Consider the following 17,772-nt stretch of genomic DNA (forward strand, 5'->3'; position numbering starts at 1 on the left):
TCTGGTCATCAGATCATACACTCTGCAATGCCGTTACTATATCCAAACCGTGACTCTGAATCGATATATTTGTGAGTATATTGTAAAATGGTTGTTTTCAGATCAAAAAGCCAATAAAATCAGCATATCGATATAACAATCTTGTATTGATTCATGATATCAAGTTGGATTGCTTGACAAAATATAAATGCTGCAATGATCAATGTTGTTGCTGTTGGTTTACAGTTTGGCAGCACCACCTTGGAAACGAGTACAAACATCGGTCCAGTTGATGACATTCCACCAGGCAGCAACGTAGTTGGCACGAACATTGCGGTATTTGACATAGTAGGCATGTTCCCAGACATCAAGAGCAAGTAAAGTCATGGCACCAGTACCTGCAAACTGAGGTGCAAACTCGGGATGATCTTGATTGGCAGTGGTCACGATTGACATGGTAGAACTCGAAGGAGTCCAAGTAAGAAACACCCAACCAGATCCGAATACACCAAGAGCTGCTGCTGTAAACTGCTGCTTGAATGTCTCGATGGATCCAAACGACTTGACAAGCTGTTTGCCAAACTCGGCGTCGGCATTCAGAGCAAGCTTCTCTGGTCCCATATTCGAAAAGTAGATGCCATGGTTCACTGCCATTGCAAATAGAATACAAGATTGTTAAATCACACTAGTGGTCGAGACAATACCAGGGAGTATCACCAGTAGATATTGGGGCGTAATATCAGATATTCATATGGATTGATGCAACATACCGTAACCACCGCCATTGTTACGCACAGTCTGACGGACCTTTGGAGATGGCCAGGGGAGTGGTTCAGTCTTTCCTGCATCCTCGCGAGCAATAATACGCAGGAGATCTTCAATGGATGAAAACGATGCCTTTTCAGTAAACGCTGCACACTGCGACAGTTCAACAAGAGCCTTGTTAAGATTGTCGGTATAAGCCTGATGATGTTTGGTATGATGCAGAGTCATGGTTGCCTCATCGATATGGGGCTCAAGAGCATCATAAGCATAGCTGATCTTTGGGAGAGTCTTTGCAGTAAACATGTGTTGATTGTGGGAATTGGTCAAAGTCTGGATTGGCTTCAACACTCGAATCGGCTGCATTTCCAAAGCCATTGACGATGTAATGCATATTGAATGCTGTTGCAGAAACAAGAGCGGCAATTGGATTACTGCACACAACATCTGGTATAACTACATTTATGCTGATTTGTGTTGGCCAATTACTGGACTAGAGTTGCAGTCGTTTGGATTTTACCAGATCTACTTTACATATTGACATTGAATAATGTCATGAATTGTCATCAATGTCAGCCCGTCGTATCAGACAATGCATTTATTTTGGTTTATCTGCACTGTTCACATTCATAAATGCATGGACCAATCAATCGATCCATCCATGAATAAATATCCAAAAATTGAACATGATGCTATACCAACTAATGTGGTAACTCGATGTTGGACCAAATCAGCTATTAACCAGTCATGATGCTCAAAACGACTCGTCCGTTTGAGGCAGTAGTCTACGCAGTGTTACCGAGATTCGTTCCGTTCGAGGATATATCTCTCCTTGCCATTGATCATTTAGTCGTACAGGTATACCATGTTTCCAATCCCATCTAGCTTCACCAGAAAGTCCAATCAAATCTCCTTGTTGAAGAAACATTTCAATCGTGCCAGCTGGTTGGTGATGGTTTTGATTGACTTTTGGCTGATGGTTTTGATTGGCATTATCAGATGGTGAAAACTCCATAATACATGAGCCGCTGATACTCGCCACAACTATCCCATCTGCAAATCGATTCACCAGATCCACATGCGATACCAGTCCATCATTTGGATAGTAATGGTTGGCAATCATGTGGTCGAATAGCGGTGTCCTGTATGCAAAAGTCGAGTTTAACTTTACAAACATGACAATGTAAACTCGAATCTATCGAGTGGCCATAGTAAAGCATGTATGCAAACATCTGACATTTTACCTTGACATCAAGGTTGGACAGACTAGCTGTTTACCCAATTGGCATAGTAGATCTAAAAAGGATGGAATAGTTCCAAATCGCACTACCTGATTAATGCCTACTTGTGGTCGGAACCAATTGTTATCCTTAATATGGGCCAATATAGATTGACATTCTGTTTCTGAAAGAGCGTGCTTCCAGAGCAATAGTCCAGGTATGGATGTGGTTTGTGGACAGCCTCTGAATGGATTACTGCCTTGCTCTACAAAGGCTGGAATTGCAGTCTGATCAAAGAGTATGTCATCCTTCACAAGAACACAATCTGATGGCTCAGAGGTTGCATTAGGCGGCGGGGTCTGTGGGCCGAACAGTTCTAATAGCAGATCTTGATCATCTTGCTCTGCTTTGTTCATGATGAAATCAAAATGAATTATAAAACATTCGTGGCTATCGACAATGGTGATGGTTGCTGACAATTTTTGACACATCTCTTATTCTCATCCCCATTGTCGCTAGGTGTGAACGTTTGTAATCATTCGTCTATAGTCCCATTCATGAGCAAAAATGGTTTAACCAGTTCATGATTACCAAAACATGGATGCATCCAAACATCATGTTAAAAAGTTACCTTGATACGTTCATCTTACAGCCGTATTCACATAAAATGAAACACTAAATGTCAAAATACATGATAAACAGTCATGTTTGATGGTTGCCAATCTTACTGTGCAACAATATGGTCCTTGAACTCATCAGTTTACTGGTCTTCGTGTTCATTCCTGTTTGAATACATTCCACATCTTTTCAACCTCCAACTTTCCTTTGTTCCAAACATTGCGTGACTGGCATGGAAGATTGTTGTGAATGCCGAGTGTTTCACAGATGGATCTATCTCACATAGCAGTATATGTTGAAAGGGATGAAATGGGCTTAAAAAATTATGGGTGAATAGTGCTACTAATCTAGATAAACTGGATCAATTACAGCGTAGTATTATCGTGAATGGTAAGTGCATAAACTCTACTTGACAGTTCACTCTGTATTTCTAGTTTGTTTATTTTGGCCTTGTCATTTTAAACACCAAGATTTAGAATGGTTTTTACAACAGCCTTGCAGAAAGCAAGCAAGACTTGTCAAGATTTCTGCATCAGATCAAATCCCAGCTGCATTCATCTCAATATCTAAATATCAAAGGTATTGAGCATGTTATGTGACTCAATTCGTCTGCATCAAAAACAAGCGTTAGTAGTATTGAAAAGATCATTAAAGTGGTGATGTTACAACCAGTAAAATAAATTCTGCAAGCACATATAGTTTCACCAATTATTATATATTAGTTTGAACGTGTTCAGTAACCCAAAAATGTAGTAAATGATCATAGAATGAACATGTTCCTATAATACTATCAGGGTGCATGGCTGATGATGTTTGGTCTGCAAAAGACCAATCAGCACCATATGCAATCGATTTGTGATGCATGTATTCTTGCACATGCTCTAGCTTAGTCATATCTACAGCATGTCAACAGTTAGTCTTAACATCTACAATAGAACTGAAGCCGACTTGAATTACCTTGGTTCAATAATTGATAAATATGAAATCCATTGTACATGCATGCAGCAAGAAGCAGTGTTGGATCTGTGGGGTGCCATTTAAGACGCCAAACACCGCCTCCGCTAGATATTTCAGAAACAGGACGCTTGATTGAGCGAGTATCCCAAATGTACACGTTTTCATCGTATGATCCTGTTGCCAAAACATGATCCCAAGTTGGATGGGATGCAATCGAGCATACACCAGCTTGATGACTAAATTCAAATAAAAATGATTATGGCTCAAACGTTCGAGTAACTTCAATGATACAGCCAAAAAGTACCATTTGTTAACAAATATGGGACTATTGCTTTCCATACGAGTATCCCATCCTTTGAATAGGCTATCATCGCCGCCAGAATAAATTGTAGATGTTTGATGACAGTTGAATCCAACGATCCATGCCTCGAATTGATGTGCTGTCCATTCTCTTTGCTTTACAAGACCAGCGTCTGGTGTAACTGTGTAGGTAGAAAAACTGCCATCACTCTCACTGATGGCACACGTATGCCCAGCACTGATTTTTAAAATAATAGTTTTTCAAATCGAGTAAATAGATTGTTTAAAGCTGCCAATAAACAATGATCTCCTACTTGGGATTCACTCTATTGGCCCAGTCTGCAGATAGATTTAGTATTCCGGGTTTGCCATTATGCAATGATAGGATCGTCGACAGCTTCCCATTCTATCATATTACAAAATTCAGGTTATTTTCATCAGCAAATGCAATTCTGATTGATGGTCCAATAGTCGAGGTAGGATGCATTGAATTTACACCCACCATATCAAGACTCATTATGTTTGTTTCGCCAGTAGATGTTACAACAGCTGCAATTGGTTCACCGTTGAATGGCTGGTGTGACCATTTAATGTCCAAGATTGCTGAAGATTCTTGACGAAACACCTCTTTCCTGATATGGGAGTGCATTTAAAAGTGAATGTAGTATCTCATGAGTACTATACTAAAAATAGAGCAAGATCAGGTTGAGCTAGAACTCACACTTGAAGGGCATTGGCTGAAGACTGAAGGTCATTAGGAGTTCTATCTACACTGTAAATGTAAAGCCTGCCTGTTCGATTTGTAATGGATTTGTCAAGAGAGTCGTCACTTGGTGAGGGTTCAAGAACCTGGTATGTTCCAACAGCAGCATATTGCTCATACTTGGGAATAGGGCAGAACTCGACTGAATCTGCACTGTATTCAGTGTCAAAACAAATAGCTTTCAAACTCGTAGCCGTATCCATGTGAAATGGATTGCTAAATAAAGGTGAGTAGAATAAACAGTCAATCTCATGAAATGATAATTTACTGGACAATATTGTTTTTAAACTCTTTAGTCGACTATTCTAGTGATTGGCATACATAGTTGTATTCGTAAAATATGCAATGATTGGTTTTTGAATTAAAACGTATCCGAGATTTTAGAATCAGCAGATGAGCCCAATATATGGATTAGAATGGATGAATCTGTTAATCGTACAGTGCATGTCAAACAAGCAATTATTGCATGATAAAGTGTTTTACATGAATACAACTAGCACGTAGATCGTTTAAAGTTGGCAACAGCCTTGCATTCTAGTTGGATTGTTCAAACCCAAAAAACCGCATGAAAATTCTCCGCTGAATTCATTACCGAATTATAGGCCGAATCTGCACATTACACGTCGAGTGGTTTTCAAAGTTTCCATTCACAACAGTCATCAAATCCGTCATTCCACCACAGCTGGTAAAACGAATCGTTGGGTCGCTTCGAACCAGAGTTTCTTGGCCTTTTCGTCATCGATATTCTCCTAGTAGCCCTGCTAGTTTATCTAAAGAGTCTGCTTCACCATCACCCATCTCCTCACTTCTATCTCAACTTGATATGGAGGAAGTCACCTTGGTTCCAAGACCCAGAAATGAATCTGGATGGTCCTTGTTTTCATGGAGACCCACTTCTATTGAAAAGGCTGTAGAGGCTGAACATAGACTGTTGGCCCAGTTTTTAAACATTCGGTTCACTGGTTCTGAGCAGCCAAAGGCTCCTCTTCCTTTGTCTTTAAAGTCCACATCATCGTCATACTTTGGCTGTTCCAAGTCTAGCACTGCAGCAACTGTGGCAACCGAAGACCATGTTCCAGACCCACGTCTGCCAAATGCAGAGCTCGGTCAGGTCCAAGTCGGTCCAGGCCACTTTATCAATACTCTTATCCTCGAGCAGGCATGGCGCAGAGAAGAGCAAGGCAGTGTCCAGCCAATAGCCAGCTCAGTTGGTAGTTTTCTTTTTCGAACATTTCACAACTTGGCTTTCGGTGCTGTCAAGGATGCTCCAGTAAAGAATTTAGTCTTGACTCATGGCTATGGTGCCGGGCTTGGATTCTTTTACAAGAGCTATCCCACATTCAGTCAAATACCAGGATACCGAGTATTTGCAATTGATTGGCTTGGCATGGCAAATAGCAGCAGACCCCCTTTCCCTACTATGAGCAAACAGCTTACTGAAGCGGAAACAGTAGCTGCTACCGAGGCCTTTTTTATCGATTCTCTCGAGGAATGGCGAATCAAAATGGGTCTGGAAAAGATTGTTTTGATGGGTCATAGTATGGGCGGATATCTATCCTCAGCATATGCTCTCAAGTATCCTGACCGTGTCGAAAAACTGCTTCTTGTTTCTCCTGGTCAGTTAGCAGTGTTGATCTTGGAATGAGATTCAATGGAGTGGATTGCTGTTTGTCCAAATGCTGCCATGATAAACTGACTATTGTTACTGCTGTAGTTGGAGTTCCAGTCCAGCCTCCAAAAGAAGAAGTCAAACCAAGAACTGGCATTTTTTTCACTTTGGCTAGAAACATGTGGCAGATGAATATTACGCCCATGTCTATCATTCGGACATTTGGACCTTGGGGTATGCGTTTTGATTACATGCCTTGATCAATTGTTTGGTTCTGTATGTAGTCCCTCTAATTCATGCACAATCAGGCCCATCATTAGTAAAGACATATACATCGCGCAGATTCGAAAATATGGATTCTGCCGAAGTATCGTTGATCGAGTCATATATTTATCATATCTCTGCTCAGCCAGGAAGTGGAGAATTCGCACTGGCTAGATTGCTATCACCGGTAGGCATATGTATTTTGTCGGCGTTGCTACTCCGCATGACTGACATTGACGATCATTTTTAAATGCTTCTATAAGGGTGCATGGGCATTTTCACCATTGCACAATCGACTTTGTGGTCTAAAAATGCCAGTTACATTTATTTGTAAGTTTGATCTTGCTTTTAGTGCTGGATTTCAAAATCTGGTCTTTTATTTACACTTTGTATTGCTAGATGGTAATGTAGATTGGATGGATTTCCGTCATGCTATGGTCACAGCACCTACAATACCCACTAATAGTCGCGTATCAGTGATTAAAGATGCTGGGCATCACATGTACTTTGGTTAGTTTGTCATGATAGGCATTTGTATACTTTTGATTTTGTAAATGTTGAATAGTTTAGTGGCTGATATTTACTGCTTAGATAACCCTGTCGGTTTTGATAATTCAATTATTGCGGAGCTGTCCAATTCTCCAATTGGACCTTATTCTGTTCCAGAAGTAGAATATGTCTACTTGAAATAGGGCTAGTTGGAGCATCAATTTACAGCTGTATTCACATACTCTGGAGCACTAAATAAGGACTCCAGAGTATGTAATAAACAATCGATCTCATGAAATGATTGCTCAGTTTACTGGACAATACTGTGGTCCAGGCTCATTGACATGGTTACTGATCTCCAGATGATGGTCATGGAACCAACTGTTGTATTCCTACAATTATTATTTTTAAACTAGACTGTAAGCGTATCCGAAATATTTCAGAATAGGGATTGCATTGACAACAATCATGCTTAATATCCGACTGCAATGGATGAATCTGGTGATTATACAATGACCATTTCAAAAGTGGAAAAAGAATATTTTAATTGAGCATCATACGATGGACGTTGTGTCTATTGAGTTGAGAGTGTGGATTTGTAGTAAGAAAACAATGAATATTTAATCATTATCTACTCCAAGGTAATATGCAAGATAGTGTTTCATTTTACATGAATACGGCTGTAATATAAACTTATTTGGATGGTTTGAAATTCTTTATAGCGCTGCTTTTTGATCAAGCAATTCAGAACTTGGCGTAATTTTCTTAGTAGTAGATATCGGGCACCAGTACTTGTAACAAGTGATACAGCACTACGACAACAACCGTATCTTTTCCATCCGGTGCACCCTCTTTGCTCAGTTACACATGGTTGTATTGCGGCGGAGGACAATATACCAATTATATTGTACTTTTTTTGTCACGTGAACAATAGATAAACTCCGACTGCATATTCTGACAGATTTGAAATATTGCCAACAATCTCATTTCCTTTACGTTCTTACTATTTGTCTTGTCAATTTCAATTGGTAACATTTCAATATCTTGCCAGCCAGCAAATTTCTAGCCTTGCCCTTTGCTACTGTTTCCCTTGTGATTCAAACATTGCTGGCTGCAGGTCCATTCTTTTAAAGGTATGTTCACGTAAATGAAATACTTTTGTATTTATCCTGCGGATTGGCTCTTTTGCTTTAGAATAGGCAATGATTAAATATTCGTTGCTTTCCTACTAGAAATTGACTGCATTGCTTATTCAATTGACATTCTCAGCTCTTGTTTCAAACACAACGACTATTATATGATGCACAATCAACTACAGTTTTGGACTGAGACTATCCTTTTACCCACTTTGGAATAACTGTACATTGTACGATCACTATATTTGAAATCGGGTTTATCCAAATCCAGATATTAAGTTTTACTGTCGTTGATCAAATTCTATAAACTCCACTTTGTTGTATCCTAAAATCACAGATACATTCGCGTTTAGTTCAAGAGAACATAGATTGCACGTTTTAGGAATGCAGCAACTGTTTCCATTTTAATCATCCAAATACCATAATGCTCGATTTGGATGAAAAAGGGGTTGAACAAGTGTCAAAAATGTGGGATCTACCGAAACTGTGATGTCAACATTCGTTTGGTCTTTATACAAAAGTGAGCACAAAGACCAGTAAACTTTGTTAAGCAGTTTAAAAAAGAATGCTACCCAGTAAATTTGATACCAATCATTTCATGAGACTGGTTGTTTCTTTGTTCGACTCACCAGTTTCATGTGTTTGCACATATTATCCTAACTCACAATACCATCTACTTTTGTAATTAATTATAATGATACAATTAGCAGATTTGGATATTATGACTCAAAGCTTGAATATAAATCATTATACCCTAAACCATTATCAGCACTATTTAAATTCAAAACAGGGTTTGAATGAAATGATGATTGCGCACCACACAGTAAATTAGTACATATTGATCAAGATACTAATCTACTGCTTGAATTTATTTTAATACATAGGTCTGCTGGTTTAAATCCATTCACTTTGAAAATGCTTCAATCAGAGTCAAGGATCAAACACGAATATGTTCCTACCATTTTACCACTTTCCCCAGAATTTCGACCACAGGCAGCAAAATCTACCAAAAAGGTTCTTTTTTCTACACCTTCAGGTAGGCATGCAATCATTTGGTTGTAATCGAGTTTGATCATCAACCATTTCTAGCTATTTTAGCGTTATGTAGATTTACAGAGATTGATCCATGTTTATTTTTAACCTATATGATATAGTGGATTCTACTGTGGCATGCGTATGTGGTGTGATGAAACACAATGGACAAGAGTTGTTAAATACAACGTGTTATATTCCACTGACGCAACTTATATCTGCCATGTTTGCTAATTACGGTCCACAACTTTACATGACTGCTGCTAAAGACCGTGGTGCACAAGGTATATATTCTAATCTAAATTTGAAATGGTTTGAAAACAACCTTTACAAATTTAACTTTTCTCAATATCAACTTATTTGGATTTTGCATTACAGTATAACTCTGACACCATTGTATGACTGCTTTGACACAATAGATATAGCACTTGAAAAATGGAGTGAACCAAACTGTGCAAATCTACCTCGTAGAAGACATATCTCGTATACCGTAACCTCCAAACAACTGCTTTGTGAGTCTTGAATAGCTTATAAAAGACATGGACAGTTGTGTTTCTAAACTATTTGATATTTGATTATAGTTGGATCAACACATGTTCGTGTAATTGAACGGCAAACAATTGTGCAAAGTAATCCAGAGTATGTGGTTATAGCTGTCCAACTGCATATTCATTCAACGTGACTAGTAGTTTTATATTTGAACACTAATGTAGCTTTATGGTTAAACACAACAGAGGATGTGTTTTTGAATCGGAATTACAAAATCTAGATACACCATATGGCTCGATTGTTTCAACTTATCAACGAATATGCTTGTCTAGGATCAAGGCTAATCAAACCCACATTCAGATTCATGCTCGTGTGAATTTTTCCAGATTTATTCTGCTTCAAGACACCATTCGAACAGTATCCATGACGTCGCTCAAAGAATTCACAAGTGTTTTCAATAGATTGGTTGTCAACTATACAGAAAGGCATCAGACCAAACACATATTTTACTCGGTTGGAGGGTTTGCTTCCCTGTCTGAGCCTTCTCCAAAGATTGAGCCTTTACCCTATTCAGAAGCTTTTGATCTGGCAGATATAAATACAGAGAATCAGCGTCATCGTCCACATGGACCACGATCTGGCGTTATCCTAAATCCGTCGCGATGCACCAGTCCAACTGACCGCACTCAAACCCCGCTTGGAATGCAGATGCCTACATCACCAAAAAGTATGTCTCCGCTAAGTCGCTTTGTATCTGATCGTCAATCTAGCAAATTAAATTCATTTGCTACTTTGAAGAACCAAGAGGAGCGAGCCATCAATTTTCCATCCAGCGATGCTCGGAATTCGCGGCAAAGTAAGCAAAATCCAGTGACCCCAGCTACAAACTATCAGTCACCACAACCATCCATTACTTCTGTATCATGTAAAAGTGACTCTCTAAACACAGCATTATCCGCCCAACACAACTTGGCAGAGTCAGTTGGCGCATCTGAAGCTAGTAGCTCGCGTGAATTGGCAGTTTGGGACGGATCCAACTGGATCAAAACTGTTTGTACAGACGTAGCTAGCTCACCTCAAGATCTACCACCTCGTTTCATTACCAAAGTTCTAAGTACAGGGGAAGGTCCGCCTCGTCTTGTTCGATTCCGTCTATTCACAAACGCAACCCACGCTTCCAATCACAATTGCATTTCCTGCTCACATCATACGTTGGTGAATCAAGCTCATATTTCTATGCAAACCCAGGAATCATCCAACGCAGTAAGCGAATGGGTAAACTCGTTACCAATTCCTGGAGATTGGTATTACCATGATGATACTTGCATGTATTACTCGACCTGCTGTAAAGGATTCGTCACATCGCACGAAGTGTATCATATTATTTTGACTGAATCTGTGAAACAGCTACTTATCCCAGTAATTATTCGGACCATTGGAGTTAGTGGTGTACTGAATATCATTTGGGGATGCTTGGTATTGATATTCTCTGGAACAGTGACAATTGCAGAGTTTATTGGTGGAATACCGAATTTCTTGAAGCTTAATTGATAATAAAAGTGCACTTTTGTATTCCTTTAATTATATGACAAATGTTGGCACATGTTCATCAGAAAGTACTTTTCCAGAAACACTAAAGTTGCATTCACGTAAAATGGATACTTGTGATGCTTACACAGTTGCAGCCGTATTCATGTAAAATGAAACACTATCTTGCATATTACCTTGGAGTAGATAATGATTAAATATTCATTGTTTTCTTACTACAAATCCACACTCAACTCAATAGACACAACGTCCATCGTATGATGCTCAATTAAAATATTCTTTTTCCACTTTTGAAATGGTCATTGTATAATCACCAGATTCATCCATTGCAGTCGGATATTAAGCATGATTGTTGTCAATGCAATCCCTATTCTGAAATATTTCGGATACGCTTACAGTCTAGTTTAAAAATAATAATTGTAGGAATACAACAGTTGGTTCCATGACCATCATCTGGAGATCAGTAACCTTGTCAATGAGCCTGGACCACAGTATTGTCCAGTAAACTGAGCAATCATTTCATGAGATCGATTGTTTATTACATACTCTGGAGTCCTTATTTAGTGCTCCAGAGTATGTGAATACAGCTGTAATTATTCATCAGCAATAAGTTTATTCCATAGCCATCCACCATCCACTTTCCAGGACTGTTTCTGTTACCGTATCGATCTTGAACCACAAAAAATCATGATTGCTACGCCAGTTATATACCAGAACAAGGGTGTTGGTTGATGCCTGCGAAGCCGTAGTAGTACCCTTTGGAACCTTGGGACCAGGCATAAATGTTACCATGGAATCAAGAGCCTCACTTTTATCAGGCTGTCCAAGTAGCTCAAATATTTTGACAGCAGGAGTGCCAGGCTTTCCCAGTTCTTTGCCCAGGATCGTCAACAGCACATGCTTACGGCCCTGAAACCCATCAATATCCTGGTTGTATTCCCCACCGTCCCAATGTCCCTTGATTGAGCGAAGCTGCTGCAGCTCCATGCCAAACTCGGCAACTTGCTGAGTCGTCAGTGGGGCTTCTTTTGACTCTTCCTGTGACATTGTTGAATGAGATGATGCAAAGAGAGTTGAGATCTTGAGTACAATAAAAGCAAAGCCAGTAAAAATCAACAGCATGCTGCTGGTACTCCACATATATCGTCGGGACGACAGAGGCTTCATTGCTGCAGCTCCAGCAGCAGAACTAGAAATTGCTGTATAGTGTTTCATTGCACAATAAAAGTTTAAAATAGTCTAGTTTTATTTCAAAATATCAAGCTTATAGGCGACATCAATGTGGATGCAATTTAAACTATTGGCTTTTCCAAATCTAAACCTTGTACTAACAAGGTATCTGTATCATCGCCGTATTCACATGAAATAAAACACCTTTGTATCTGTCCTGCAGATTGACCTTTTCTGCTTTGGAACAGACAATGACTAAACTCTTGTTGCACTTTCCTACTACAGATTGACCATTTATTCAAGATATTTTCAACTCTTCAGTGTCGGAATTGCTTGAACCAATACATTTTTATTATACTAAAATGACTCATCAGGGTTTAAAAATAGGCAATATGGAGTTTTATACCTTGCAACATTGCTGTTGAACGATTAACGGACCATGTTTAATCAGTGAGTATGTAGATTTGTTGAAGAGCTCATAGGACACAGTATACAGTAAACTGATTTTTATTATATACCGATACTTATTTAGTGATCCATTTTACGTGAATACGGCGGTAAAAATATACCTACTACTACATAAGGCTTGAAGCAAACATTCAATGTTGTAGTAGTGTATGCACTTGAAGTCATTCCGTTTACATCTTGAATAACCAGATACCTGTCAGTGACAGTATCACATTCACATTATTGAAAATCTCCAACATGAGCATTTGTTCGATCTAGCATACATTCAAATTGAAAAAAGGGAATGTCAAGATTGATATATATTACTGCATGTATGTATCACCACTTGATCCATAGATTACTAAACATATAGACAATTTAAAAATGTTGTATAATGCCGTGATATTTACAATATCCTGATAATCTCATCTGAATGTATTACCGAGTCAAGAATAGCCCAAAATACTATTTTGACTATCTGATTTGGGATTCTTGATGTGTGTGCGTAGTTGTACAACTTGACAGAGTATGATGCCAATATCATGTATATTACCAGTTGTGCAACTATTGCGATTGATGTAATACAAATATTAGTGTATTTCAACCATCAGTCATCAGTCATCAACCATGACTCACATCCAACCCAATCTACAAACATTAGAAACTCGATCAAAATTGTAAATGCAATGGTTTATTCAAATCAGCTGATGATTATGGAAACAGATCACAGTTGACTTGCAAACCATGTCAGTAGTTTGATAAAGTGGATGAGTACGGCTTTATGCATTACCTGCATCGTCTACATCTTGTTCATCGTCTACATTATCTCCGCTGTTTGGATTTTGTTCATCGCTTGGATTCTCTTCGCTTGGATTTTGTTCATCGCTTGGATTTTCTGCATATCCATCGTTTGGATTTTCTGCATATCCACCGTTTGGACTTTCTGTAGATCTGCCAATTGGACTACCTCCAAACATTACTAATCCAAGACCTTCGAGCCATGAGTTGAGTTCTCTCTCAAGATATGTTTCGTACCAGTCAACCTCACCATAACGCTCGAACAGTTCTATCAAGGGTTCTTGTACACTCATTTGACCGCCCGTAAATTGACTTATCAGCATCTCTATACTGTCAATCGTATTCCTGAGCAGACTTGAATCCTTATTAAGGCTGGAGACTTCCCGATAAATCCCCTTTTTAAACTTTCCGATCGCCTCCAAAATATTTTTCAAAATCTCTGCAAGCTCCTCGATAAAATTGGATACTAGTTCGCTGGGTTTAAATCTTTGAAGACAATCTAAAATATTGCGAACCCATGCTTCATATCTTCCAAGAGCAAGCCAATATTTAGATAACTTTTCTCTAAAATCTTTTACTTCGGGGTGTACTCTAGAATTTATGCCTTTCAGTATTGCTTTACCAATACGTTGATGCTGCCTTGAATTTTCTCCAGAAAGATATGTGGATCCATGAGCACCACCTTGATAGCTCATTTGTAAAAATCCCGGTGTATTTACAACTAACATCAATAGTGAATCAATCGAGCCACCTCGTTGATTTTGGTGCTTTTTGGCTTTTTGATGACCAGATTTGTGTTTTTTTCCAATACCACGTAAAGTCCCACTGAGATCATAAGACTTTAGACGAGCTCCGGGAGTTTGGTTTGAATGATCGCCTTGACTGCCGCCAGGACCTTGAGTTGTCGAAGTACTCGGAAATTCCGGACCACCTGTTGCTTGTGGAACACTTTGGCTATTTAGACTTGAACTTGGATCAACAGATTCGATTGTCTCGCTGGGTTGTGGCAAAATGGCATGGACACTGGTGGCCAAGGCTGCAATTGTAAAGGCTGAGATGTGTGTGAATTTCATTTGATCAAGTATAACTATGTATGTATTATTGGAGGTCAACGAGCCTGCTTTTATAACCATCACAACAATCGATTGGAATATTTTTATACATTATTGCTATGTGTTTATTCCGCAGATCAGGGATAAGGGCCAGTATGAATACACGGCAAGGTGTTGTATGCTAAAGTAGATCTGCACAGGGCTAGGGTGGTTAGCCCTAAAAGGGTCAAGATTGACAGTGTATGTTCAAATGCTTGGTCCAAATCCAAACTGAAAATCTTATTCTAGTAGACTGACTATCACAGTTTTGTGTCGTCAATTATTACATCTTCACTTATGGCCCTGATGTCTGGTGACCCTTTTCAATCACTATACAGAGTACAATCGCTTAGTTACAGTCACCGCACAACACCGAGCTTGGTGACTTTCTGTTTAGTCAATATGCGGCCCATCAAACTGAATCGATGATTTGTCCGCATCAACAGTTGTCGATAGTTTAAATTGCCACTCAATTTGGACATCAATGTATACAATCAACTCACATCTAGATTATATCAATATATCAACTTGACGACATTCACACCCACAATCAACATTAACAATTTGGGTTCAATTGGATTGTCCAGTATTGGTTCATGATATGGCCAGCAACCATGTGTATGGTGAATAGCAAACAGGCTTTATCCGCACTTTCACAAGAGATCAGTCGTGTATATGACATTCCAACCACTACAACTGCAACTGCAACTACAGCCAACAGTGATCCAATGACAGTTTCTGGTCATCAGATCATACACTCTGCAATGCCGTTACTATATCCAAACCGTGACTCTGAATCGATATATTTGTGAGTATATTGTAAAATGGTTGTTTTCAGATCAAAAAGCCAATAAAATCAGCATATCGATATAACAATCTTGTATTGATTCATGATATCAAGTTGGATTGCTTGACAAAATATAAATGCTGCAATGATCAATGTTGTTGCTGTTGGTTTACAGTTTGGCAGCACCGCCTTGGAAACGAGTACAAACATCGGTCCAGTTGGTGACATTCCACCAGGCAGCAACATAGTTGGCACGAACATTGCGGTATTTGACATAGTAGGCATGTTCCCAGACATCAAGAGCAAGTAAAGTCATGGCACCAGTACCTGCAAACTGAGGTGCAAACTCGGGATGATCTTGATTGGCAGTGGTCACGATTGACATGGTAGAACTCGAAGGAGTCCAAGTAAGAAACACCCAACCAGATCCGAATACACCAAGAGCTGCTGCTGTAAACTGCTGCTTGAATGTCTCGATGGATCCAAACGACTTGACAAGCTGTTTGCCAAACTCGGCGTCGGCATTCAGAGCAAGCTTCTCTGGTCCCATATTCGAAAAGTAGATGCCATGGTTCACTGCCATTGCAAATAGAATACAAGATTGTTAAATTACACTAGTGGTCGAGACAATACCAGGGAGTATCACCAGTAGATATTGGGGCGTAATATCAGATATTCATATGGATTGATGCAACATACCGTAACCACCGCCATTGTTACGCACAGTCTGACGGACCTTTGGAGATGGCCAGGGAAGTGGTTCAGTCTTTCCTGCATCCTCGCGAGCAATAATACGCAGGAGATCTTCAATGGATGAAAACGATGCCTTTTCAGTAAACGCTGCACACTGCGACAGTTCAACAAGAGCCTTGTTAAGATTGTCGGTATAAGCCTGATGATGTTTGGTATGATGCAGAGTCATGGTTGCCTCATCGATATGGGGCTCAAGAGCATCATAAGCATAGCTGATCTTTGGGAGAGTCTTTGCAGTAAACATGTGTTGATTGTGGGAATTGGTCAAAGTCTGGATTGGCTTCAACACTCGAATCGGCTGCATTTCCAAAGCCATTGACGATGTAATGCATATTGAATGCTGTTGCAGAAACAAGAGCGGCAATTGGATTACTGCACACAACATCTGGTATAACTACATTTATGCTGATTTGTGTTGGTCAATTACTGGACTAGAGTTGCAGTCGTTTGGATTTTACCAGATCTACTTTACATATTGCCATTGAATAATGTCATGAATTGTCATCAATGTCAGCCCGTCGTATCAGACAATGCATTTATTTTGGTTTATCTGCACTGTTCACATTCATAAATGCATGGACCAATCAATCGATCCATCCATGAATAAATATCCAAAAATTGAACATGATGCTATACCAACTAATGTGGTAACTCGATGTTGGACCAAATCAGCTATTAACCAGTCATGATGCTCAAAACGACTCGTCCGTTTGAGGCAGTAGTCTACGCAGTGTTACCGAGATTCGTTCCGTTCGAGGATATATCTCTCCTTGCCATTGATCATTTAGTCGTACAGGTATACCATGTTTCCAATCCCATCTAGCTTCACCAGAAAGTCCAATCAAATCTCCTTGTTGAAGAAACATTTCAATCGTGCCAGCTGGTTGGTGATGGTTTTGATTGACTTTTGGCTGATGGTTTTGATTGGCATTATCAGATGGTGAAAACTCCATAATACATGAGCCGCTGATACTCGCCACAACTATCCCATCTGCAAATCGATTCACCAGATCCACATGCGATACCAGTCCATCATTTGGATAGTAATGGTTGGCAATCATGTGGTCGAATAGCGGTGTCCTGTATGCAAAAGTCGAGTTTAACTTTACAAACATGACAATGTAAACTCGAATCTATCGAGTGGCCATAGTAAAGCATGTATGCAAACATCTGACATTTTACCTTGACATCAAGGTTGGACAGACTAGCTGTTTACCCAATTGGCATAGTAGATCTAAAAAGGATGGAATAGTTCCAAATCGCACTACCTGATTAATGCCTACTTGTGGTCGGAACCAATTGTTATCCTTAATATGGGCCAATATAGATTGACATTCTGTTTCTGAAAGAGCGTGCTTCCAGAGCAATAGTCCAGGTATGGATGTGGTTTGTGGACAGCCTCTGAATGGATTACTGCCTTGCTCTACAAAGGCTGGAATATTTATTAAGCTTCTTGTTATAAATTGATTGTCACTCGATTCATTCACTGCAATTCAAATATCAAGTCTAACTGTTCCAACACAGTCACTCGTTTCTATTCTAATTTCATACGTTTTCAAT

General features: G+C 39.4%; 9 protein-coding genes across 9 annotated transcripts; 2 read left to right on the forward strand and 7 right to left on the reverse strand.

Annotated features, from left to right (window-relative positions):
* Window positions 1-219: 219 nt before the first annotated feature.
* BATDEDRAFT_15024 (uncharacterized protein) lies at window positions 220-1,047 on the reverse strand (the record flags this gene model as incomplete). Its single annotated transcript, XM_006683144.1, has 3 exons — window positions 220-626; window positions 750-828; window positions 913-1,047. 3 exons carry the CDS (start codon window positions 1,045-1,047, stop codon window positions 220-222), a joined length of 621 nt encoding a protein of 206 aa, XP_006683207.1.
* Window positions 1,048-1,495: 448 nt separating this feature from the next.
* On the reverse strand, window positions 1,496-2,377 carry BATDEDRAFT_15023 (uncharacterized protein; the record flags this gene model as incomplete). The annotated part of the gene is made up of 2 exons (XM_006683145.1): window positions 1,496-1,929; window positions 2,005-2,377. The coding sequence occupies 2 exons, from the start codon at window positions 2,375-2,377 to the stop codon at window positions 1,496-1,498; spliced, it is 807 nt and encodes a 268-aa protein (XP_006683208.1).
* A 739-nt stretch (window positions 2,378-3,116) lies between these two features.
* BATDEDRAFT_28761 (uncharacterized protein) lies at window positions 3,117-4,802 on the reverse strand (the record flags this gene model as incomplete). Its single annotated transcript, XM_006683146.1, has 7 exons — window positions 3,117-3,145; window positions 3,368-3,475; window positions 3,537-3,772; window positions 3,841-4,074; window positions 4,151-4,242; window positions 4,339-4,468; window positions 4,558-4,802. 7 exons carry the CDS (start codon window positions 4,800-4,802, stop codon window positions 3,117-3,119), a joined length of 1,074 nt encoding a protein of 357 aa, XP_006683209.1.
* A 213-nt stretch (window positions 4,803-5,015) lies between these two features.
* Window positions 5,016-7,164, forward strand: BATDEDRAFT_28762 (uncharacterized protein; the record flags this gene model as incomplete). The annotated part of the gene is made up of 7 exons (XM_006683142.1): window positions 5,016-5,034; window positions 5,202-6,215; window positions 6,314-6,442; window positions 6,493-6,659; window positions 6,736-6,802; window positions 6,872-6,982; window positions 7,064-7,164. 7 exons carry the CDS (start codon window positions 5,016-5,018, stop codon window positions 7,162-7,164), a joined length of 1,608 nt encoding a protein of 535 aa, XP_006683205.1.
* A 1,848-nt stretch (window positions 7,165-9,012) lies between these two features.
* On the forward strand, window positions 9,013-11,169 carry BATDEDRAFT_28763 (uncharacterized protein; the record flags this gene model as incomplete). Its single annotated transcript, XM_006683143.1, has 5 exons — window positions 9,013-9,133; window positions 9,252-9,413; window positions 9,549-9,641; window positions 9,711-9,768; window positions 9,843-11,169. The coding sequence occupies 5 exons, from the start codon at window positions 9,013-9,015 to the stop codon at window positions 11,167-11,169; spliced, it is 1,761 nt and encodes a 586-aa protein (XP_006683206.1).
* Window positions 11,170-11,778: 609 nt separating this feature from the next.
* On the reverse strand, window positions 11,779-12,213 carry BATDEDRAFT_28764 (uncharacterized protein; the record flags this gene model as incomplete). The annotated part of the gene is made up of 1 exon (XM_006683147.1): window positions 11,779-12,213. One exon carries the CDS (start codon window positions 12,211-12,213, stop codon window positions 11,779-11,781), a length of 435 nt encoding a protein of 144 aa, XP_006683210.1.
* Window positions 12,214-13,106: 893 nt separating this feature from the next.
* BATDEDRAFT_92973 (uncharacterized protein) lies at window positions 13,107-14,654 on the reverse strand (the record flags this gene model as incomplete). Its single annotated transcript, XM_006683148.1, has 2 exons — window positions 13,107-13,144; window positions 13,574-14,654. 2 exons carry the CDS (start codon window positions 14,652-14,654, stop codon window positions 13,107-13,109), a joined length of 1,119 nt encoding a protein of 372 aa, XP_006683211.1.
* A 974-nt stretch (window positions 14,655-15,628) lies between these two features.
* BATDEDRAFT_15026 (uncharacterized protein) lies at window positions 15,629-16,456 on the reverse strand (the record flags this gene model as incomplete). The annotated part of the gene is made up of 3 exons (XM_006683149.1): window positions 15,629-16,035; window positions 16,159-16,237; window positions 16,322-16,456. 3 exons carry the CDS (start codon window positions 16,454-16,456, stop codon window positions 15,629-15,631), a joined length of 621 nt encoding a protein of 206 aa, XP_006683212.1.
* Window positions 16,457-16,904: 448 nt separating this feature from the next.
* Window positions 16,905-17,591, reverse strand: BATDEDRAFT_15031 (uncharacterized protein; the record flags this gene model as incomplete). The annotated part of the gene is made up of 2 exons (XM_006683150.1): window positions 16,905-17,338; window positions 17,414-17,591. Coding segments are annotated over 2 exons (612 nt in total), but the record flags the coding sequence as incomplete, so codon positions are not given.
* Window positions 17,592-17,772: the final 181 nt, after the last annotated feature.

Source organism: Batrachochytrium dendrobatidis, assembly GCF_000203795.2.
Source record: "Batrachochytrium dendrobatidis JAM81 unplaced genomic scaffold BATDEscaffold_34, whole genome shotgun sequence".
Taxonomy (NCBI): Eukaryota; Fungi; Chytridiomycota; class Chytridiomycetes; order Rhizophydiales; genus Batrachochytrium; species Batrachochytrium dendrobatidis.